At 42.8% G+C, this 24,943-nt stretch overlaps 1 protein-coding gene across 3 annotated transcripts in view; it reads left to right on the top strand.

The window, feature by feature from the left end:
• FRMPD3 (FERM and PDZ domain containing 3) overlaps positions 1-24,943 on the top strand; it is a 111,651-nt gene that overhangs the window by 54,265 nt on the left and 32,443 nt on the right. For all 3 annotated transcript variants that reach the window (XM_074201801.1, XM_074201803.1, XM_074201802.1), the window contains exons 3-6: positions 14,906-15,010; positions 15,229-15,336; positions 19,749-19,880; positions 23,543-23,662. In XM_074201801.1, the coding sequence (XP_074057902.1) occupies positions 15,232-15,336; positions 19,749-19,880; positions 23,543-23,662 (357 nt within the window). In that variant the 5' untranslated portion in view covers positions 14,906-15,010; positions 15,229-15,231. The remainder of the gene's footprint in view (positions 1-14,905; positions 15,011-15,228; positions 15,337-19,748; positions 19,881-23,542; positions 23,663-24,943) is intronic.

Below are 24,943 nucleotides of genomic sequence, written 5' to 3'. Positions count from 1 at the left end.
CTTTACATTGTTTCCATGGTATACATTGATCCAAATTGAATGTGATGAGAGAGAAATCATATCCTTAAAGAAGAAACATAAAATATAAGAGATAGCAAGATCAGACAGTAAGATACCAGTTTTTTCCTAAATTTTTTTAATTAAATTTATTTTTTATTCTCATTTTGGACAAATGTTTTTTACATTAATAAAATATTCTTGTTTACAAGTAAACAAAATATCCCTCCCCCGATGAATATAGATAGACTTGCTTGGGTGAAAAAAGTAAAGGGGAGAGAAAAAAATTAAAATTAAAAAAATAATAGTAATAATTGTAGGTATGGCCAGGTGGCGCAATGGACGAAGCACCAGCCCTGGAGCCATGGGCACCCGAGTCCATATCCAGCCTCGTAAATCCAATAATCACCCAGCCATGTGACATGCAAGCCACCCTATCCCCAATGCCCTGCAAAAACCAAAAAGAAGAAAAAAAAAGACCCAAAATAAAATAAAATAGTAAAAATAGAAGGGGTGACTGGGTGGCAGACAGAGCATTGGCCCTTAAGCCAGGAGCAACTGGGTCCGAATCCGGCCCCAGACACCCAAAGATCACCCTGCTATGTGGCCCCAGGCAGGCCACCCAGCCCCACTTGCCCTGCACCCTCCCCCAAATAATAATAACAAAAAATGTGCTTCAGTCTTTGTTCCAACCCCAACAACTCTGTCATGGGTGGATCACATTCTTTATGATAAGTCCATCACAAAAGTTACTTCCATATTTTTCCAACGTTGCCATTGCTGATTGCAACTCCCTCCTTTCTTATTTCTCCACTACCATGTACTATATTTTCTCTCTCCTTTCACTCTGACTCTGCTGTAGGGTTGCTGAGTGGCGTAGCAGACAGATCCCTGGTCCTGGAGCCAAGAAGCCCTGAGCCCCCATACCACCCCTTAGCCCAAAATCCACCTGGCCCTATGGTCCTGGGCAGGCCCTCCAATCCCAGCCCCTTGCAAGAAGTAAAAAAGAAAATGTGTTATATCTGACCACTCTCCCCCCATAGTCCATCCTCTCCTCCTTTATTCACATCCCCACCCCTTCCCGCTGCTCCCCCCTCCTTCTTACTCCAGATGCCTATACCCCATTGAGTATATATGCTGCTTCCTCTCCTAGCCATCTCTGATGAGAGCAAAGGTTCCCTCATTCCCCCTTGCCTCCCCCCTTCCATATCATTTCAATAGCTCATTGTAATAAAAAAAAGTCTTATTATGTGAAATATCTTGGACTATTCCCCCTCTCCTTTTTCTTTCTCCCATTCCATTTCCCTTTTTTTTCTATTGATTCCATTTTTTACACCATATTTTATCTTCGAATTCAGCCTTCTCCTGTGCTTCAACTATAAAAGCTCCCTCTACCTGCTCTATTAACTGAGAAGGTTCATATGAGTATTATCAGTGTCATTTTTATATGTAGGAATACATGCAGTTCATCCTCATTAAGTCCCTCATATTTCCCCCCTCTCCTCCAATCTCCTCAGAGAGTTTTCTTATCTCTTTTTCCATCTGGCCAATTTTGCTTTTTAAAGCATTCTTCTCCTCAATAACTTTTTGAACTGTTTTATCCATTTGACCTAAGCTGGTTTTTAGCATGCTATTTTTTTCAGCATTTTTTTGGATTTCCTTGACTAAGCTGCTGGCTTCATTTTCATGTTTTTCCTGCATCTCTCCCCTTTCTTTTCCCACTTTTTCTTCCAACTCTCTCATTTGATTTGCAAAGTCTATTTTGAGCTCTGTCATAGCCTGAGCCCAATTTCTGTTTTTCTTGGAGTCTTTAGATGCAGGAGCTTGTGCTTCCTCATCTTCAGACTGAGTATTTTGATCCTTCTTGGGCTCATTTGCAAAATATTTCTCAATAGTCTTCCTCTTATTTCTCTGCTTGCTCATTTTCCCAGCCTGGGCCTGGTTTTGGGGTGCTTCCTGAGCTTTTGGGACACTCCCACAAGGGTCTCAGTGTGTGAGGCTCTGTCCTCCCTCCTGGTCTGTGAATGACCATAAGCACCCCTCTCTGCCACGGGGCTGAGGTGGGGGGGGGCCCTGATGTTCTATGGGGGGCCCTAGACTGCGTTCAGGATCTGAATGTGGTCAGAGCCCCAGAGCCCTGTTCCAGAGGCAGAGGACAGAGCTAGGCAATTTCTCTTCACTCCCCTCCCTCAACTCAATGGGCTCATGCCCTGGGGGCTCCTGCTTAGACCAAGCTGCTGGCTGTGTGCCCTGAGGGCTGGACTCCATGTGCTCGCTCTGGCAGAGGTCCCCCGCTGTTCCCCCACTTTTTGCCCGGTGCTCCCCGGGGTGCAGCTCAGGAGACTCCCCCCGCTGCTGTGAGCCGGCGATCCCAGCGCCCTGGGGCTACCTCTGGGAGGCTGAAGTTCTTTGGCTCTGGCGGGCCACCCCTCTGGCGGGCCGCCCCTCCGACCCCGGGGAGCAGAGTCTTTCTGCTCTTTTCCAGGTTACCCTGAGTAGGAGAACTGCCTCACTGGGTCCCTTTGTGGGTTCTGTCCCTCGAAATTTTAGTTAGAGTCCTTAGCTGATGAGTTTTATCAGAGAGCTCCTAAGACTCGATCCCTTCTTGTCGCCATCTTGGCTCTGTCCCAGTTTTTTTCCTAAATTAAGGGTAATAGTCCTTGATCTTTGTTCCAACTCCACAGTTCTTTCTCTGAATACAGATGGTATTCTCTATTGCAGACAACCCCAAATTGTCCCTGATTGTGGCACTGATGGAATGAGCGAGTCCATCAAGGTTGATTATCACCCCCATGTTGCTGTTAGGGTGCACAGTGTTCTTCTGGTTCTGCTCATCTCACTCAGCATCAGTTCATGCAAATCCTTCCAGGCTTCCCTGAATTCCCATCCCTCCTGGTTTCTAATAGAACAATAGTGTTCCATGACATACATATCCCACAGTTTGCTAAGCCATTCCCCAGTTGAAAGACATTTACTTGATTTCCAATTCTTTGCCGCCACAAACAGGGATGCTATGAATATTTTTGTACAAGTGATGTTTTTACCCTTTTTCATCATTTCTTCAGGGTATAGACCCAGTAGTGGTATTGCTGGATCAAAGGGTTTGCACATTTTTATTGCCCTTTGTGGGTTTGGGTTTTTTTTTTAAGTTTTTGGAGTTTGAGAGGTTCACAGAAGACAATTGAGCTGCCATCTTGTTGGTCATTGGTTAAGTTTCAGAGCAACAGGGACTTGAGAGATATCTATCTATCTATCTATCTATCTATCTATCTATCTATCCATCTATCCAATCTATCTACCTATCTATCTATAACTGTATAGATATAGATAGCTGCAGCTAAAATGGACAGCTAGGTGGTACAGTGGATAGAATGCCAGGCTTGGAATCAGAAAGAATTATCTTCCTGAGTTCAAATCTGGCCTTGGATACTTACTAGTTGTGTGACCTTCAGACATATCAGTTAATCCTGTTTGCCTCAGTTTCCTCATCTGTAAAATGAGCTAGAGAAGCAAATGGCAAACCACTCCAATATCTCTGCCAACCCCAACTGGGATTATGAAGAGTTGGATGTGACTGAAACAATGGAACAACAATAGATAGGTATTTATTGTGAATTCAGACAGTCTTAAGATTTGGGAGGGACCATAGAAATCATTTATTTCAATCCATCTATACTTACATAATCTCTTCCTTCAGGACTAGGGAATAGAGAAACAAAATCATTAGAATGAGTTTAGGACTGCTACTGGTTCTGGGTTTCCATCCCCTAAATAACATTTCTTTATGACCCAGTAAGTCAAGTTGATAAGCATTTAATAATTACCTATTATGTAAACAGTGGTGCTAAGTATTAAAGATGCAAAGAAAAGCCAAAAGGAATTCTCTTTTTTTCCTGGTGTCAATTGGTGCTGAAGTAACGAGCTTTCTAGAAATATATCTTGACCCCAAGGGATACCTTCATGATGTTAAAAAGGCTAGAGGGAGAGATGATTTTTGAACAGTGGCAAAACTCATCAAATCACATCCCAGATTCAAACATCTGTTCTGTGCCCAACTCTAATGAAAAGATGTTTCCTCTCCTCTCCAGGCCTTGCTTTTCCCCCCATCTATCAAGTAATAAATTTGTTTTCTCTTCTCCTTCATTGGACTGTCCTGTGGGCATGGGATGAGACAATTATAAGAGCCTGGTGCTACAGGTTGTTCTCTATCTCACGCTGTTGGCTAAAATATGCTGGACATTTACAACAGCTTCCTACCAGCCAAAGGGAGGGGTTGGAACACCAATGGGTAGCAGAATTATGATGCATATATTAGGATCTTGGAAGATTGATTCCAGAAAGCACTTATCTTTGGCCTGAGGGTATGGAGGGGGAAGAGAGGGACAATACTGTGAAGGACAGAGTGGCTCAGGATCCTGCACCGATTTTACAGAGGAGGAAACTGAAGCCTAGAGAAGAGAAGTAATTGGCTCAAGGTTACATATGTAAAACCTGGGTAAGGTTGTGGGACAGTAGAGAGTGTACAGACCTAAGAGTCTGGACACCTGAGTGACTCCACCCCGAGATTAAGCTGTTTGACCAGACCCTATTACCCAAACCCCAGTCTGGGTTCAAGGAGGGAGCAGCAATATAAAAACGCAGCATGGAGAACTCCTCTGTTGGGTTGGGAATAGAAGGAAATAGTGAATCCATGGAGTTTGTTAAATACATTTTGTCCCTTGGAGATTCGGTTTTGAGCTTTGGCAGACTGAAGAGAGGGTCAGTTGTAAATAAAAGGCCTTGGGTGACTTGGGGGCACAAATAATAAAGCTCAGATCATCTCCTGTTCAGGTTTATCCCCACTATGGGAGCCTCAGAACTGATTATGAGGTTATTTGTTAGAGCATTCTGGGACCAGGGCACTCTCTGTTCCTGGTCCAAGGAGCTGAAAGGAACTCAGGCTGATCAAACAAACTTCCTACAGAAGAGAAGCTTGAATGCACCAAGAACATATTTCATGCTGTGTTTTAGGCTGCAGGAAATCTCCCAGAAAAGCAATTATGGTAGAACACACCATGAAGCCTTTCTTCGAAAGTAGTGATAAAGGCAAGTTACTGCTTGCATCAAGGGGTCAGGCCCTACAAGTAAGAAGGTTTTGGGGGAAGGGTAGATTGGAATACCAAAAGAACTGTTCTCGCTGAAAACCAAAATGAGGCAACCTCCACTGGCCCCTAGTATAAGGAAGTGAGTTGCCTACTACTGAGGATACCAGCACCATAGCTTACAAGCTTTGAGAGGGCCTGAGAAACCACCAGGCCCCCTCATGTTTTATAAAGGAGAAAGCGGAGGCTCAGAAAAGGGGAATAGCTTGCCCAAGCTCATAGAGGTAATAGATAACAGAGCCAAGGTTCAAATCCTCTGATACCAAATCCAGTGCTTTTAACCCCCTATTACCAGGATGAGTGCTTATTGGGTATACTGCTGAGGGGAAGGGTTGGGAAGTTGCCCTAGATGGCCTTGGAGGACCCTTCCTACTCTGAGTCAGTGAGCTATTCAACACTTGGTCCCTGCTGGAGCACCAGGCGGACAGGTCACAGGAGCTGGAGAAGCTCTGTTGTTGGGTACTCATGTCTCATGCCAGCTGTTCACATGACCAATTCTCACTGGGTGGTGGGGAGTGTCCGGGGAAGGGGCAGGAACCCTAACCTCCACCAGGTCTCTGAGTTTTTAGAGGAATGTGTCAATGTGACACAGACATTTTGTCTTTACATGAGTATTTTTGGAGGTGCCATCGATTGGTTCTGCATTCAGATCCTGTTTCCTTGAAGGGAGAGATCCACAGGTTGAACCCTCTAAAGCTGGTATCTGAAAACCAGTTCGGACTAGTGTGTGACTTCACTGGAGTAGTGTATTAGATGGTTCAGTTGGGTTTGAATTAGTCATTTGGAGTCCAAGTTTAGAAAGATTTTTAAAGATTTTCTCCCCTTTAGTGTTCTCTGGGTTCCAAGGAACCCAGTCATCCTGGATAATGACCCAGCTACTGCAGTAATCCAACTGACCTCCAAGAGCTCTTGTGCTAGGGCTGTCTGTGCTACTCCCTCTTCCCCCATCTTCCCCCCCTGAAGTTATTTTTGGCATATGATGAATGCCCTCTGCCTTCTACTCAAGGTCTCACATGTACTTGGAGGCCTGTGATAGGTCTTTCTCAAGTGACTAATCTTGAACTGAAAGCTCTAAGGTGGACTAACTTCACAGTGACTTTTTAGTTTGCCTGTGCTTAACGGTCTCCTCTAGCCCACAGGAAAAGCACTGGGAGTCCTCAGTGGACTGATCCATTGGGAAATCCCAGTTCCCTAAGCCAATAGTCCTTTCCTCTCCAAGTAATCTGATTTCCTTTCTTTTTTTAATTTAATTTATTTTTTTTATTTCCTTTCAATCAAATAAATAAACCTACAATGGGCCAAGCAATTGCTGCTGATCCCTAGCCTCAGCTTCCAAAAGAATGAGGGGGGAGTCCTTTGATTTTTCTTACCACCAAGGCTTTAAGGTATCTTGGCACAGCCAAGTCCCCACCTACTAGTGGGAGAGGCCAAGCCAAGAAGCAGGTCCTCTCCTTTCCTTTTGGATCTCTGGCTTTCTAGATGAGTAACTAGCCATTAATCTGCCATTGGCTCTTCCAATTCCTGACTCTGGTCATCCCTGGACTCCCACTTGAGGGTCTTTTGTTTGTATGTGATTATTTCTTTTGGCTTGAGATTTCCCAACCAAAATGAGAAAATGACTGTTTGGGGTGTTACTTGTTGCTTTCTCTTCTCACAGAACCCCCAAGATTCCCAAGCTCCAGAATGGGGAGGCATTCATCATCCCCACTGTCCTCACCTCAACAGTTAGCCCCTTCAATTTGACAAGCACTTGCTGTGTGCAAGGCCCTTTGCTAGGTGCTGGCCATGCAAGTCCCTGTCCTCAAGAATCTTACATTCTATCTAGTCCTCTTCCCTCCTTCTGTGGTCAAAACTTAGCAGTCCTGTGTCCTGTTCTTTCTAGGTTCTTCTAGAAACCAGAAGCTAATAGACAAATTTATTCTGCTAGCCCTTTCTGAGCAGATTGTCTTACTCAAGGTTCCATGTTGAGGGGGTTATTCTGGGAATGTAGATGTTTATGGGGTAATGACATATTACTCTGAGATGATTCTAGACATTAAGGGGTATTGCTGGTACCCTGACATGATAAATACTCTGCCTCTTTGTATTCATAGAAGCCCCAGTTGGGCTCAGTACTCTCTTGAAAGCCCGCCTTTCCACTAACAGAGTGCCCAATAAGGAGATTGAAGCCTTAAGGGGTGCTGGTCCTGGGTAGATGCCTGGATGGAAAAGCCTTGCCAAATCTAGCCTTTCAGCTCCCGGGGTGGTGAGTGCAGCTTGCTCGTTATTATTGCTCAACTTCCATTAGAGACTCAGTTATGATTCCCTAGCTTTGGGCTGTGGGTACCTAGTGCTGGGTTAGGGTAGGAGGCTGATGGAATGGAGAAGCAAGGGAGGAAGGACATAGACATATGTCCCCAGGCCTGTAATCTGGATCCCAGAAGGGCTGTCTGACCAAAGGAGTTGTTTGAGCTGCCCAGCTCAGCCCTCTGGCTGGGAGGGAGAAGAAGGGGAGGACAGGCATTGCTTATCCACCTGGCTGCTGGCTTGCCTATTGGCTGACAGAGGGGCCTCAGAGGTACTTAGCAATTCCAAGCCCCTGTTTCAAGCCAGAATTCATTTCAGCCAAAAAAAGACCTGTCGCCAAGCAGACTGCCAGCTGTTTGGATGAGCCCCATAGTCAGTGAGAGCTTGGGGAAGTCTGATCAATTAATCCATGTTGATGGCCTAGTACAGGCTGATGGCTCACTGGGCTTCTTGCCTTCTCCAGTCAAATATTTGCTTTTTAATTAGGGCTTTCTGGAGACAGAATGTTTTAACACTTTGAAGGCAAGGTCCAACCATGGTATTTTTTACTAAGAAAACTTGGTTTTTATGTTCTTTTCATTTGTGAATAGGACCTTTTTTGTCTCTCCTATCCAGCAAGCTATGTCCAAGATAGGTTTAAACACATACACACACACTGACATACCCAGAGATACGTACATACATGTGATATACACATGGACACATATAGCTACACACAGAAAAAGGCATATACCAGGGGTGAGCTCAGTGCCTGGGAGTGGGGAGGTAAGCTTAGGGGAGTAGAACGAGCCAGGCCTTTTGGAACTGGCCCTTGGTTGAGAGAGGTATGTCTTTGAAATAGTGCCAGCACTAGCCTGGCCTTGATTGGTGAGTGCCTGCTTAGCCCAGTACAACTAACAACGGAATGGTCGCTTGGTGATAAATTATTTGATTATAGTAACCCAGGAAACAAAGACAGAGAAGATGGCCCTTGGTGCTCTGTCCCCTGCCCTGCCCTGCCCTGCTGCTAAGACATTTGGGGTGACATTATCAGGAGACAGCATTTTTAGACTGTTTTCAAGCTCAGGTCCTGGTCACCTTTTGAGATCCTTTTGCAAAGACCACCAAGTAGACAGAGAGAGGGCTGGAGTAACTGAACATTAGCCATCTTGAAAGGCTCCTTGTAATGAGAATGGGAAGACAAAAGGCAACTCTGACAAAATGGAAGGAAGATTTCTTACAGGTGCCTCTCAGAGAGGCATAGCAAGGAGTCAGTGGGGTCAGTCCTACTATGAGTCCAAAGGAAATGCATAAATTGCTTTTCAGGTTGTCAGGTTATCTCATCTAAGAGAGCATTACTCGTGAGCGGGAGGGAGAAAAATATACCACCTGGGGAAAAATTCCATTTATGCACCAGTGGTAGTAATGGATAGAGAGATCTGAGAAATTCTAGACCCAACACAGTAAAGCATCTCCCCCCCAACCTATTAAATCAATGTATCTTTTGAAAGACTCAAGTGGCTCTAGTGAAAAATTGGGAACAGGTGAGGATGGGGGAAAATCTATTGGAAATCCCAGATCAGGAAGAAGGAGTGAGAGAGACCAAAGACTACCCAGAAGTCTCAGGGAGATGCAACATGAATGCTTTTTCAGGAAAACAATCAGCAGATGCTGGACATGGTGAGCAGTAAGGTGAAATTGATTATATTGTAGCAGACATATTTTACCGATATGGAGCCATTTCTGAAGCAGCTGGTTGTGTACTGAGATGGGGGAAGGGAGAGGGGGGGAGGGGGAGGGGAAGGGGTAGACAGACAGACACAGAGAGAAAGAGAAAGAGTCAGAGAGAAACACAGACACAAAGACAGCAAGGGAAAGGGAGTGAGAGCAGACATGGAGACAGAGATAGGAACTGAGACAATGAGAGGAAAACTGAGACAGCATGAGAAAGGAAGAGTGAGAGAGAGAGAGGGAGGGAGGGAGACAGAAAGAGTGAGAGGCAGAGACAGAGAGAAAGGGATAGAGATGAGATACAGACAGAGACAGAGATACAGAGATAAGAGAGATACAGAGACAGAGAGCAAGAGAAACAGAGTGAGAGAGAGAGAGAGAGAGAGAGAGAGAGAGAGAGAGAGAGAGAGAGAGAGACAAGGACAGAGAGAGGGAGACAGAGAGAGAAAGGAGATAAGGGGAGGAGATGGGTGTCCCCACACACATACACCAATTTGTACTTGAAACAACAAGTGCTAACCTATCCAGAAAACTAAATCTGTGAAATCTTTACACTAGGATCCTCTGGCAGGGTTGGTTGTTGAACACATGAATATATACAAATATGCAATTAGCCTATAAGAGAGAAGAAAGGGGGAGTATGAGATAGATCAGCAAGGCCATGAAATTGAATCCCACTTCTGACAAATTTAGCTGTATTGCCATGGACACTTCACTTAAACTTAATTTTCAAATTGCAAATTTTAAAGTACTCTGAAATGTCAGCAATGGACAGAAATGGCATCCAGGACTCTGGTTTGTTTTCCATCATTCACCCATTCCTATTGTGTGAAGACTAAAGGACAGCCCAATTAGAATGTTCACAGCACCAATCAGTTCAATCCAGTCCAACCAAATCAATCAAGGAAAACTTACCAAGGCCTACTGTGTGCCAGTTTAGAGCAGATCCAAGGTAACTTTGAGGGTTAGTCATTAGCAGCTGGAGGAACAGGTAAAACTGCAGATGCAATGTGACTTTTGGGTAGTCTTTTTATTGAACTCAAGTTTTATTCATCATGAAATTCAAGGACCTTCTGCTCATAATTTTCAGACACCTTTTGGTCAAGTTTGGTGCATGGACTCATGCTTAGTCGATTCCATTCCATGAACCTGAAGCATCAGTTGTGTCCTTTGAAATCAGTCACTTCTTTTTCATTAGCAATTCTTGCCTCATGCTGAACCATGTTTGTGAACTGAGGAATTCCACTTGCCCTTTGCCCTTCAGTCCATAGCTTCAACTCTACTCAAGTCATTTGGCTAACTTGCCTCTCATGACCTTCTTCTGCTGGGGCGTTTTCTTCCTGTAGCCAGTTTTGGATTGCTTTTTTCAATTGGAGGAGGACCAAACTGATGTTCAGCAGCATGATTTCTATTCAGTTTTGCAAACTGGTTTACTTTCAACTTGAATTCAGCCCTGGATGAAAATCTTTTCTGAGGCATTTCTGGGTAGAACATGGCAAAATATAACCTTAACATACTGGCAACAAATGTAAAACAATGACTAAATTTGAAAAAATGGGAAATGCAAGTTAAAAAAAATCTACTGCAATGAGCACAAAAACAAGAGCAGAAGAAAGTGGGAAATGCAAGTAAAAAAAATTTACAACCAGCGTATAAAACACTCCCAGTTTTTATATCCCAAATTTTTTGAAAAAGGATGAGTCTTATATATGGGGAAATGCAGTATGATTCTGGTGGAATCATGTTGTATTATAAGAAATGATGAGCAGAATGCTTTCAGAAAAAAAAACTTGAAAAGACTTACATGAACAGAAGCAAAATGAAGTGAGCAGGACCAGGAGAACATTGCACACAGTGATAGCAATATTGAGTATTGATCAGTTGTCAATGACTTAGCTATTTTCAACAATATAATTATCCAATACAATTCTTTTTTTTTTTTACATAGTAAGATAACGGTAAGATAACGGTTTTTTTTTTTTTAAAATTAAAGGTAATAGTCTTTGGTCTTTGTTCAAACTCCACAATTCTTTCTCTGGATACAGATGGTATTCTCCACCACAGATACCCCCAAATTGTGCCTGATTGTTGCACTAATGGAATGAGCGAGTCTATTAAGGTTGATCATTGCCCCTATGTTGCTGTTATGGTGTACAATGTTCTTCTGATTCTGCTCATCTCGCTCAGCATCAGTTCATGCAAATCTTTATAGGCTTCCCTGAATTTTCACTGACTTTTAGGTAGTCTTAAAGGAAACCAGGGAATGTATAAGGAAGAGGTGAAGAGGTAAAAAATTTTGTGCTCAGGGCAGCCTGTGCAAAGACCTGAAAATGGGGGATACAGTGTCAGTAAGGGAAAAAAAGAAAGATCAATGTGGATCATGTATGAAGGAGAATGATGTGCAGAAAGATTGAACATTTGGTTCTGGAGGTAATTGGGATCAAGTTGAGGGGCAACATGGTTGAACCTGAACTTCAGGCAGCAGTGTGCTGGCAAATATGTAATAACCAGCTTTCTGAGAGAAATGAATAGAGCAATGAATAGAGCACCAACTTCGGAGTCAAGAGACAGGAGTTGGAATCTGGCCTCAGACACTTATTAGCTGTATGATCTTGGGCAAGTCACTTAATCCTGATTGTCTCACATCCAGGGCCATCTCCAGTTGTCCTGGTTCATATGTGACCACTAGACCCAGGTGACTCAGGAGGAGAAACTGAGGCTGATGACTTAGCACACTCAAATCACTCAAATCCAGTTTATGTGCTTGTGATGGCATCACCTCCCTGTTGTCCTAGTCTTCTTTGAGAATGAGGGACAAGGGGTGGCTAGGTGGTACAGTGGGTAGAGCACTGGCCCTGGCATCAGGAGTACCTGAGTTCAAATCTGGCCTCAGACACTTAATAATTACTTAACTGTGTGGGCTTGGGCAAGCCACTTAACCCCATTTGCCTTGCAAAAACCTAAAAAAAAAGAGAGAGAATGAAGGACAAACATGAGGAATATCAGTGCTTAAGTTCCTTGTGAATCTTAGAGTAGTACTATGGACATGTCACTCATTTGGTTGTGTTGGCATCTGTACTAGGGCAAGGAATGTTGCCCTATGTGATCTGATTGTAATCTTGAGGGTACAGGTAGTGATGAAATAGGCAGGAGATTTACACAGGGGTGAGTGGGGGGGGGGGGGAATCTGCCCTTACAACTGCGTAATTGAATCCCAGAAGGCACCTGGGAAAAGTTGGCTAAATATGCCTGGTCATTTGGTGGGGCAAGGGAAAGGAGAAAGCCAAGCAATCCTATGCTGAATCTTTGGCCACTCTGAGACCACCACACCCATAGTGCCTCAGGATATCAGAGTCCCTTCCCATTTCTTACTTGGGTGGTTCTGTGTCTTTCCCTGTCTACCCACCTCAACACACCTGCCCCCCACAGCAACTGCTGACCAATTCTTTATGCCTCTGAAGCCCATGTTAAGTACTTAATGACTAACTAATCCATCCACCACCAGCATCACAGGCCACCCATGCTTTCTCCCATCTTGTACAATCCCTGTCTATTTCTTCCAGTGGATCTCCCATTTAAGATCTACTCTGGGCCCTGCAGATTTGACTGTGGCTTTGCAAAAGATAATTGTGGCTGCTCATGCAGCATTCAGGCTATGCCATCTATCATCCCTCACTTTCCCTAGCTGACCTTTTCTGATCATGCATGCTTTTAACAATATCCTTTGCACAATTTCTCCCCATGTGATAGTTGTGAATGTGCTGCAGGCTACCTATACCCACTATGCTCATTTCCATTGCCCTTTGAGTCCTATATAATTTGGATTCTTCAGAGATGTGGTGTTGCCTGATTCCCGATCCCAGAACATCATCAAGAGAACATTGCTAATATTGTTGGGGGGAAATGCTGAACCTTTGCATCAAGGAAACTGATTGGGATTGGCCCAATTCCTGTAGTTGCCATGTTCCCATAGCTTCTTTTCCATCTTGGACTCCTGCTCACTGTCTGTCTGCATTGTCTTATCTGAGATCTGCCTGCTGTGGGTCTGATATTCTCTTTGCACTTGAGTTGTCCTGTATGAATTGCTGGGCTGATTTTTCTTTTTAAAAAATTGTTAACATCTATTGATATCTTCTGGGGCTTTATATCCCCTTTCTTTTTGTTTGCTTTCTCCTCCCCTCCTCATGCCAGAAAGCCCTTGTGACAAAGAATACAAAAGGGAAAAAAAAGGAGAAAGGGAAGCAGTTTAGAACAAAGTAGCCATTACATCGACTATGGCTAATAGTATTTTAGGCCAATTGCTTCAAATGATCATCAATTTTGTTAAGGATACCTGGTGGATTATTATGGGGTTCAATACTTTCCCCAAACAGAAACATTTGGGGACCTTTCTCCTATCTCTTCCATTTGGATTCCGTGTTTTCTGATCCATCCATCCCACAACTGCCAAATTTAAATTCCTAAAGCACATGTCTGACCATATCACAACCTGTTCAGAAGTCTTCAGGGCTTCCAATTGCTGCTAGGATTAAACACTAAATCCTTGCTTTGGTATTTAAAGCCCAGAACAATCTGTCCCCAACCTACCTTCCACATGTTGTTTTCCTGCCCCAATAGTCCATCTCTGGTCTCTGTATCTTTATACAGTCTGTCCTCCTGGCTGGGATTGTTCTCCCTACTTATGTCTCTGTTACAGTGCCTAATAAATAGAACAAGATTCAGAAAATCTTATCAGATTGACTTATTCCAATGCAGCTTCTACATTGGAGGCCCAAGGTCTTTTCCCCAAACCTACCTATTTACCTGTTGCCGAACCCTCCCCAGCAGCTTTGCTCAGACAGGCCACAATAATTAGAGCCTATGTGTGTGATGCCTTCCATTCCCTTGCAGTGTAACTCAGGAAAAATCATTACCTGAAACCAGGCTTCTTCTGCCTCTAAGCTAATTCCGGTCCCTTACCTACCTCTCAGGACCAGTAGTGTGTGAAAGATGAATGTGGCAATAACTGGGAACTGCTTTTGGTATTCTTGCCTCTACATGAAACAAAAACCATGGTACAGATGAACCCAGGTTCCACCCCCTCCCCGAATCCAAATCTAGCAGCAGGTACATTAATAATTCGAAAAGGATATTCATGGGATCTTAACATAAGGAATTTGCCCTCATACATGTAGGAAGAAATGAGATTCTTTGATGAATGTGAAGAAATTGGAGAGGCAGTGTTATGCAAACTGTCAAAGAAGTCAGCAGAACCTGAAAAACAATATACACAATGACTACAGTGATGTAGATGAAAAGAAGGGCAGCCACCGACGCTAGAAATTGTAGGTTATGGAACTGCATTGACCTGACTTGGTCCCAGAGAGGAGGTAGAAGAAGGCAGCTTCCTCCTTCTTTTGCAGAGTGGAGACCAATGGACGTGGAACACTGTATATGCTGTTAGTTGATGTGTTCACTACTTTGGCTGGGCTAGTTTGGCGTTGGTTTTTTGAGGGGGGGGGGTTGTTGGAGGGAGGGAGAGAGAGAGATTGCTTGAGATTGACTTGGGAATGTAGGTGCCATAATAACAAGCAACTTATACAAATGATTTCTAAGACACATTTTCCCCAAGCACACAAAAATCGCCTAAGATCTAGCACAGGGCCATTAGGAGGTATTCGATAAATACCCTCTGATTGCTCGATTGATTTAAAAGACCCAAGTTGTCTCTAAGTCATCTGTGGCATGGGAAGGATATTGACAACCTCACCAGTCCCTTGTTATCTTTTCAGCCCCGGAATCAGCCTTTAGCTTAGCAGCTGCTAAGAAGGCCGAACGGAGGTCCAGTCCTGAAAAGGTCCAATTCTCAGAAGGTCACAGCAAGCAAAAAAGGCCCAGTAAGTTCCACTTTGACTAACCTTCCATGGCCCCTGGCTGCAATTGCCTCTGGATGGGGATCTTATCTTTGTGGCTTCTCCCTTTCTGCACCCTCCCCATTTGTTTTGACTTGCCTCTATCCTTCTCTTCTTTCTCTCCTCTCACCCCGTCACCATTTCTTCCTTGGGAACCTTGCTTTCCGACTCTTTTTTTCATCCCCTCCCTGCTTTTGTTCCAGGACATGTTGAAGAAAGAAGCTCTCCTGCTCATCCCCAATGTCTTGAAGGTATTCTTAGAGAACGGGCAGATCAAGTCCTTCACATTTGATGGCCGAACAACTGTCAAGGTACAGGTTTTCCTTTTGTCTCAAAGCTAGAGGCACCTGGGTTGGGTGTGGGATGCAGAAATAAGATAAGGGTAGCTCTGACTGGCACCAGAACTCAGTGGCAAGAATTCCAGGATGTGTACAAAGATATATGATGTCCCAGTCCTAGAGCTGGAAGGGTACTCAGAAACCATCTCATCTGCTGAGGGGGAAACTGAGTTGCTCCCAAGTGTGTTTGGTTTAGATGGCATGCTAATAATAATAATAATAATAATAAAATAGTTGTATCTAAGACTTATATAATGAATACTATGTGCCAGAAACTGTGCTGGGTGTGTTTGTTTGTTTGTTTTTTCTTAAGATGAGAGGTAGAAAACAGTAGCAGATTATAGAAATGATGGCATGAATGCTCCAAGGGGATGGCATGGGGATTGCAAAGAAAACTCCAGCTCTTACTTGACTTTTGTTTTTTCTGCTAAAGAAAATGACATTTGGACTAGAAAGAACAGACCAAAATAGCTAATAACAAGTTGGAACCCAGAGTACATTGGGAGCGGATAAATGGCACTCACCATGCTGAAAGGCCTACAGTCAGCAATGTTTGAAAGATCACGGAGGAAAAAGAGAGGTGCCACAGGAACAGAGAAGCACAAAATATTCATTGTTGGGAGTTTCAAAAAAGGAAAGATCAAGTTTTACAAATCAGAGCCCTGTGAGTTTGACTTTACCTGGCAAGATTATAGAAGATATTTATTAAAGGAATGGTTAGATCCAAAAATAAAGAACAGGATGGAGAATCTATTACAGAAAAGAGGAGCTGTAGCAGGCTAACCTTGTTTTCTTTTTTTTTCATTGATTAATGGGAAATCACTAATTCGCATAGATTTTAGCATTTGACAAGACACGTATTGACTAATTGGAGAGATGAGAGCTTAGATGATAGTGTAGCATGGTGGACTCAAAACTGGTTGAATAACTAACTGGGACACAAGTGGTAGTCATTAATGGTTCAAGATTAGCTTGGAAAGAGGTCTACAGTAAAGTGCCCCAGGACTCTGACTAATTCCACATGGTATGTTCATCAAATTTGCCAGTGACATAAAATATAAAGGGATAGCTAACAAGTTAAAGGACAGAGTCAGGATCAATAAAGACCTTAACACAATCACAATCTCAACAGATCAGAAAACCAATATGAATCAAATAAGTTGAAATTTGATAAGGTACATTGTATAGAATGCTGAACTTGGAGTCAGCAGGATCTAAGTTCAAATGTGACTTTAGATTCTTACTAGCTTTCTGACTTTGGCCAAGTCACTTCACCTCTATTTGTCTCAACTTTCTAACTGAAAAGTGGGAACAATAATCCTAATCATAATAACAGCACCTACCTCCCAGTGTTGTCAGGGTCAAATGAGTTAATATTTGTAAAAGTGCTGCATTGTAAGTACTTTGTAGGTGCTCTCAACTCCATTTTACAGATGAGGAAATGAACACCAAGAGATCTGTTTGTTTTAGTGAACCACAAACTAAATATGGATCACATAGATACATATTTTGTATGTATGTATAAATGTATGTGTATGTATGTATCGTCTTGCCTATATTTAGCTTTTGCATACACACAAATAATTAGTATACAAACAATACTAATAATTGTAGGTATTTATGGTGACAGCTAGGTGGCGCTGCAGTGGAGAGAGGGCTAGGCCCAGAGTCAGGAAGATTCATTTTCCTGATTCAGATCTGGCTTCAGACACTGACCAGCTGTTGTGATCTTGGGCAAATCACTTCGTCCTGTTTGCCCCAGGCGCAGTAACTTTGCCAAGAAAACCCTAAGTGGGGTCATGACACGGCGGAAATGACTGAATAACAACAATTTATGTATATGTATGTGTATATGTATATGTATATGTATGTGTATATGTATATGTATATGTATATGTATATGTATATGTATATGTATATGTATATGTATATGTATATGTATATGTATATGTATATGTATATGTACGTGTACATGTATATGTATATGTATGTGTATGTGTATATGTATATGTATATGCATATGTATGTGTATGTGTATATGTATATGTATATGTATGTGTATATGTATATGTATGTGTATATGTATGTGTATGTGTATATGTATATGTATGTGTATATGTATGTGTGTATATGTATGTGTGTGTATGTGTGTATATGTATGTGTATATGTATGTGTATATGTATAATACATATATACGCATATACATATAGCTTAACTGAATGATATACACATACATGTTCACATGCATGTATGTTTGTATCATCTTGTTGACCCATATTTCTTTGTATTTATACAAACATATATATACACATATATATAAATACAAACTAAACATTAGTTTATGTATATACAAACTAATATTTAGTATGTGTATATTACATACATTTTTAGATATAAAATAGTATTTTAAATATTAACGTTAAATATTAAAATACTCATTTTAACCTTTAAACTAAATAGTTTGTATATATACATAAATGTGGGATAAGAGGGTGATAGATATATATATATATATACACACAAACACATCTCCATACATACACAAACACATCTCCATATATATATAAATACACATCTATACACAATATCATCCTAGATGCACAGATGGGAACCAAAGCCATTCCTCATGGAGGCCCATGGCTGTCTGCCTATCTGGAGAAACCTAAGGCAGGTGGAGGGATTTCAGAGCCTATACCATGGGAAATCCTAACACAGATTGAACCATCAGCTTCCTAAGGGCTTTCAGCCTAAATCTAGAGGCAGTGAAGAAAAATCAGCAGCTACAGAACTTATCTTGGATAATAGTTTCAGATTAACTTCCTGGCCTTCCCCACATCCTAGATGGTTTGTAAATAGATGGCTTATTGAAGCAAGGGACACCTGTTCACCCCCAAGGTCAGAGTTCTATTTGCATATATTGAGTGGGAAGGGTCTCTGAGCATCTTGGTTTCTGTGGCTTCATCTTCTTCCTCTTTAAAATGAGGAGATTGACTAATCCAATGTGGAAACTTGAGCAAGGTCTCAGTTTTCTCCTGTGTAAAACAAGAGAGTTGGTCCTTTCTGAATCTAGATTTCTGTCTTGACACCTGTGACTGTGCTCTTAGGTCTCTGTGGCATTGGATGTTTTCTCTGGTTTTCTTTTGTTGCATTCCCCCAACCTCCTGTTAACCATTGCCTCCAGTGGCTTCAGGGCATGTCCTCTGGCCATGACTCTGGCTCCAGCTCCAGCTCCATGACGGGTGCAGTTGGCTGCTCATTGGCACTTTGACAGTCTGCCAAGTCACTTGTATCCAAGAGGTGCCTGGGTGAGCTGACAGCATGGCCTGGGAGACATTAAGCTTGTAACTTTCTTTGGCAACGCTTGACTTGGCTGTCCAGGTTCCCAGTGCTAAATAGGCTGAAAATCTCATCTGCCCCTGTCTCAGCTCCAGCAACATTGGCTCAGTTGTGATTTACCTGTGTAATGGTCTGCACCTGTGATTTCTTGGGTCTATGAGAAGTCCCAGTGAAGAAATTCCCTCTAGCAAATCTAAGCAGCACCTGTCCTACAACAGCTAGCATGAGACAGGATGATATTTTCCAGCATCTACCTTAAGCATTCAGTTGACTCTCAGTGGGCAACAAAGAGAGTGTTTCAGATCTTGGCCTTTTAGCTTGCCTGAAACTCCTTGATCTTGCCTGGTGCCCAAGCTAGCCTTTGCCATGCCTCTGAGTGCCACTCTATCCATAGGCTTATGTGCTTGGTCTTAAGCTCAGAGCATTAGTGATGGACAGAATCCTTGGTTGTGACAACCAAGGGATCTGGGAGCAGGAGCTGCAGTAGGCCACTAATTAGATCCTGTTTCATGGGACCAGCTCCATCACACATAGTGCTCTCTCTAGAACTTTCTATCTCACTTTTCCTGGGTCTTTTTCTTTTCTTTCTTTCCTTCCTTCTTTCCTTCTTTCCTTCCTTCCTCCTTTGTTCCTTTATCTCCCTCCCTCCCTCCTTCCTTCCCTCCCTTCCTTCCTTCTTCCCAATGTCTCTCTCTCTGTCTCTTTTTTTTAAAAAAATTATTTAAGGCAATGGAGTTAAAGGACTTTCCCAAGGTCACACAGCTAGGCAATTATTAAGTGTCTGAGGTTGAATTTGAACTCAGGTCCTCCTGACTCCAGGGTTTGTGCTCTATCCACTGCGCCATCTAGCTTCCCCCCCCTTTGTCTCTCTGCCTTCTCTGCCTTTTTTCTGCCTATCTCTGTCTCTGTCTCTGTCTCTGCCTCTGTCTCTGTCTCTGTCTCTGTCTCTGTCTCTCTCTCTCAGATGTTCTTTTTCCAGGAATTAAGTTATTACAACTGCACAGTGGGCAAAAGTCAACCCTTCAGGCTTTTTTCTTCTCTTCCTTAGGATGTGATGGTGACATTACAGGACCGCCTCTCCCTAAGATACATTGAACACTTTGCTCTTGTCCTGGAGTATGCAAGCCCAGAACAGAGTCACAAGTTCCTGCTTCTCCAGGACAAGCAACCCCTGGCCCATGTAAGTGACTCCTCTTGTTATGGTTTGGAAGAGTGGGCCTGAGGAGGGTAGCCAGTCTTGGAATCTTGTCTCTAGAGCTTCGGTGAGCAGCACATTGATATTCCATCTACCCTTAGGAGACCATAGATGTCCAGATCCCATTTCTAAGTGGAGGTTGAGAGTGGATGTGGAGGTGAGATGGGCACACACCTAAGGGATTCTCAGGATCATTTAGGGAATCAAGTTAGGAAAGATAAACATTTCTCTTATCTATTTACCTAGGGGATTCCCTCAGCAGAGTTGTGATATTTAGAATGAAAAAAAAATCTCACCATTGGACAAAAGCTCAGAAACCATCTAATGTACAGTGACAAGCACACTGCCCTCTCTGATGAACCCAAACCAGACTAAAATAGAATTGGAAAATAGTTAACCAAATAAATGAAAATACAATTAATCACAGATAATGTTAAGATGTGATTTCTAAGTCAACATGTGACCACAGGGACGCTTCTGTAGAGTTATTTATGATTTGTATTTGACACCACTGATTTAGTTGTACAGGAGTCCCTTCTATAGTATTCATAACAAATAAAAAATGATATCAAAGAAGAGTTATTACCATCTGCTTTGTTGCCCTACCCTAAACTCCATGGCTTTCCCCTAAGTTCTGGAGCTGGACACTCTTGTGGATGCCTCCCATTATTAGAATTTGTAGCCCCAAACTTGGCACAAGATTGTTTTTCATTCCTTTAAATGGTCCTTCAGGATTTACTTTGAAGCCCACTAAAAGTTGATCAACAACCTCTTTTCCTAATGTTGAGATCAGTCCTAAATCTGCCTCTTTCTTCATACTGCCATCATTATTCCATGCCCATTGTGGCCAAGCAGAATAAGTCTAATCTTTCCTCCCCTTCAGAAACTTGAAGACCATGATGCCATCCTAAGTAAGACTTCTCTTCTCCAGGCTCAATAGCTTCGATTTCTTCATCCTCTATTAGCCTCTCACCATCCTTTCCTGTCTACCACGTTCTTCCTTTTGATTCTTGTTGAAATTATGGTCCATTAAATCTTTTCTCTATAATTGACTATCTTTACTCTTGGGAAATTGATTTTTTGATCCAAAGTGTAAGATTTTACCTTTAGCTCTGTTGAATGTCATCTTTTTGGTCTGGTCCAATGTATTAGTTCTTTCAAAGCAGTCATCTGACATGTTGGTTATCCCCTTCCCAGCTTTGGGACTTTTTTAAAGTAAATTTTATTGATGCCTTTTGTTTTGACATCAGTCATTTCAGATGTAATCAATCCCTCTCTTGTAACAAAGAATAACCATTAAGCAAAAATAGCAGATGCAAGGACCACATCTGACCAAGGATGCACATTTCTGCCCTTGTGGTCTCCTATTGTTCTACCACAAAGTGAGGAAGAATGTTCTTTGAAATCAAGATTGTTATTACAATTGTTCAATATTTAAGCTTCTTCCTTTCTGTGATCTTTTTCATTTATGTGCCTGTGATCATTAAGCTTGTTCTTCTGGCTGTTCTAACTTGCAACAGATCATTAAATCTTCTCACTGCATAATAGCCCCATCACATTCAGATACTATACTTTGCCCAGCAATTCCTAAATTAATAGGAATCCTCTTAGCTTCTAGGTTTTTGCACCCCCCCCCGAAGTGTTGCCATGAATATTTGGATATATATGGGACCTTTTTGTAGACACATATACAGTATTGGGATCAGTGGGTCAACTGTTATGTGCATTTTAAACACTTTTCTCAAATAATTAATTCCAGATGGTTTTCCAAAATGATTGACCCATCTCAGTTCCACTAGAAGAACATTAGTATGCCTATCTTCTTGTAGTCCCTCTAAGATTGTTCCCATTTTTTCTCATCTTTGTCAATTGCTGGGTCTGAGGTGAGATCTTAGTTATTTTAATTTCTCTCAGCTGTGTATCATCTGCAAATTGGCTAAGCAATCAAATTGGCCTTTGTCCAAGTCATTAATAAAAATGTTACATGGTACAGTTCCCTAGGGTGTTCCACTACTATCTTCATTCAAGCTGACATCATACCATTGCCTGACTATTCTTGGGTTCTTGTCATTGAATCAGGTCCCCAAACTCACCTAATGATGTGGTGTCTGGTCCCAAGGAGATCACAAGAGACTTTGCATTGATTTCAGGACAAGCTCATCTAAAGCATTCTCTTGATCTCCCTGTATAGGGGAATAAGATTGGGCTAACATGGCTCTTAATGAGCCATTCTGTCAAGTATTATTTCCTTTTGCAGATGATCACCAGCTTTCCTTTTAGGAATATATTCTAGGATTTTAACCATTGTTGGAAAGTACACCAACCTATGGAGACATCATTCTTATCTTTTTTTGGCCTATCAGGATAATGTACCCTTCCTTAGGCTTCTTCTGGTTTATTCTAGCACTTAGCACACTGCCTCCCACACAGGAGTGCTTAATAAATGTTTATTGACTATTTGCCATGAACTTTCAAAGATGACTAATAGGACTTCTGAGGTCCCTTCCAGCTCTTGTGATCTTTAGCAAGTCATTTTAAATTCTCTGGGCCTCAGTTTCCTTTCGAGGCAAAATCGGGGTTGTATTAGATGATCTTTGAGATCCCTTTCAGTTCTGGAACTATGATCCTATGTGTGACGAGTCATCTTAAGCTCCCTGGGTCTCAGTGTTCTCATCTGTAAATCTAGTGATTTGGACTAGAGGACCTCTGGGGTCCCCTCTAGCTGTCAGCTGTTAAAGATCAAGGGACCCATTGGAAAACCACAACCTCCTCAGGAGGCTTTTTGCTTCCTGGAGGAGGTTTGAAATAAGCTCTCTCAGTCAGATCATCCTATACCCACTGGGTAATTTTGAAATCAGACATGGCTCCAAAGACCTTAAGGTAGTAGCTGAGCTATGGCAATAGCTTCACAGGAGGGAAACTTAGAAATCCTTGCAGATGAACTCTGGCTTAGATCTAGCTAGTGAAGAAGAAAGTTCTCAGATACTATGTCTGTCTATTTCTACTGTCATCTTGTGACTGATTTCCAACTGCTGTGGCAAACAGGACTTGGGTTCCTGAACCTGAGTCTGAATCCTAATCCTGCTGCTTTCCTCTCTCTGACACTAGGTAGAATTTGACTAAGGTAGCCCAGATAGAAATGTGGTAGAGACAAGATTTGAATACAGATCTTTGGACTCCCCAAAGAGCCTAGCTCTGGACCTGTGCTTCTTTGACCTATTGGCTCCCCTGGCACCTGCCCTTTCTTTCCCCTGGGTGTACCTCAGACCTGACCAGTAGGGCACTAGTAAAGAAAGCATTTAACAACCAGCTCTCTGGGACCAAAGAGATGCAGGATATGCTTTTCTGCTTCATCTACATTATTAACATTTTCTTGGTCAGTTTCTTTAATCCAGACAATCCCAATAAACTGAGCAGTTGCCAGTTTATAAGGTGTAAATAGCCATACACCAATAATTGGACTTTGGCTCTCATGAACTGGTTCTGGCTGGTTCCAATAATCCTGTTCCTACTGACTCCAGGACACCCATGACTGAGACCCCCAAGGGATTAGGGAAGCAACCGGTCAACTCTCCAGGCCTCCACCCTGACCCTTGGCTAGTTTCTGTGTTAGCTTTTTCCCGACTCTTCTGTTCCCCTCTGCTCAGGTGGTACAGCGGACACACTACCAAGGTATGAGATGCCTTTTCCGGGTGAGCTTCTTTCCCAAAGACCCAGTGGAGCTGCTGCGTCAAGATCCTGCTGCCTTTGAGTACCTGTATATCCAGGTAAGAGAAGTAGGCTGAGGTCTTGGCAAGGGGGTGGATATGGGAATAAGCAAAGAATGAACATCCAGGCTTAGGCAGACAGGCTGATCAACAGAAGAGATCAGACAAGCAACTAGCTAAGGCTGGCCCTTCCCAGTTTCTCTTCTTGCTTTTCCATTGGAGCAGCAGGAACTGCTTCAGTTCAGGAAGGAGGCGCTGCTACCTAACTCTGACACTGCTGGGCAGAAAGGAATCAGAACTAGTCCCTAGGGTAGGGAAGCCACCCTTTGCTCCAACTGAGTCATTTTCTGGCTCTGACCCAGAGGCAACAAGGGCCATTAGGAAGGGGATTGGAGATTGGGTCGCAGGGTTCAGGGAGTGCTTTCCATGGCCCTAACATTTCGTCATACCCACTTGGATATTCTTTTTCTGTTCTTAAGGCCCCAAGTTCTTGTCACTGTATTAGAAAATGAGATAGAGCAGAAGAAAAAGAAATTGACTATTCAGATATGAAAGCCTTTTCCGCTCTCTTCCTCAGGTCTCTCATTAGCACTACCATCTTTCAGGTAGTCCCATTCCCTCCTTCACATGTCACTGAATAAAATCTTACCTGATCAATCCCTGACTGCATACTTTTAGAGCTTCAGAGCCAGGAAGAACTGGATTCAAGTCCCACCAAATAGCTCTGGGACCCTTGATCTTACTTTACTATAGGCAACACTCTTAGAGGAGGTGGCAACCTGTATTGGAAGAGGGAGTTTGCTTTCCTGGAATTGCCTGTGCCTATGAAACCACAGAGCTGGACCAACCCAAAAGCCAAATACCGCCATACTCAGAAGCTCTCTTTGTTGCATACCACTTCTTAAGGTCACAGAGTCTCAATCATTAGGTAGCAACTTCCCCGCTCCTTCATTCCCTTCCTTTTCCTAACCAGTTTTCTTCAGGTTGCCAAGATTTTTCTTGGCCCATATTGGGGATTTGGACACAGACACACAAGTCATGTCCTCCTCTCTCAAGCTTTATCTTTCAAGGTTGGTGGGGCAGCTAGGTGGCACAGTGGAGAGAGCCCTGGACTCTCCCAGTGGAGTCAGGAGGACAGGAGTTTGAATCCAGCCTCAGACACTTGATAATCACTAGCTGTGTGATCTTGGGTAAGTCACTTAACCCTGAGTGCCTTGTATCCAGGGCCATCTCTAGTTCATCCTGATCCATATTGGGATCCATTGGAACCCAATGACTCTGGAGGAGAAAGTGAGGCTGGTGATTTAGCATACCCCCCCACTCAAATCCAATTCTGTGCTT

This window comes from Macrotis lagotis, chromosome X (assembly GCF_037893015.1).
Source record: "Macrotis lagotis isolate mMagLag1 chromosome X, bilby.v1.9.chrom.fasta, whole genome shotgun sequence".
NCBI classification, from domain to species: Eukaryota; Metazoa; Chordata; class Mammalia; order Peramelemorphia; family Peramelidae; genus Macrotis; species Macrotis lagotis.
The sequence above is the reverse complement of the archived record's forward strand: the minus strand, read 5'-3'. Positions and strand labels throughout refer to the sequence as shown.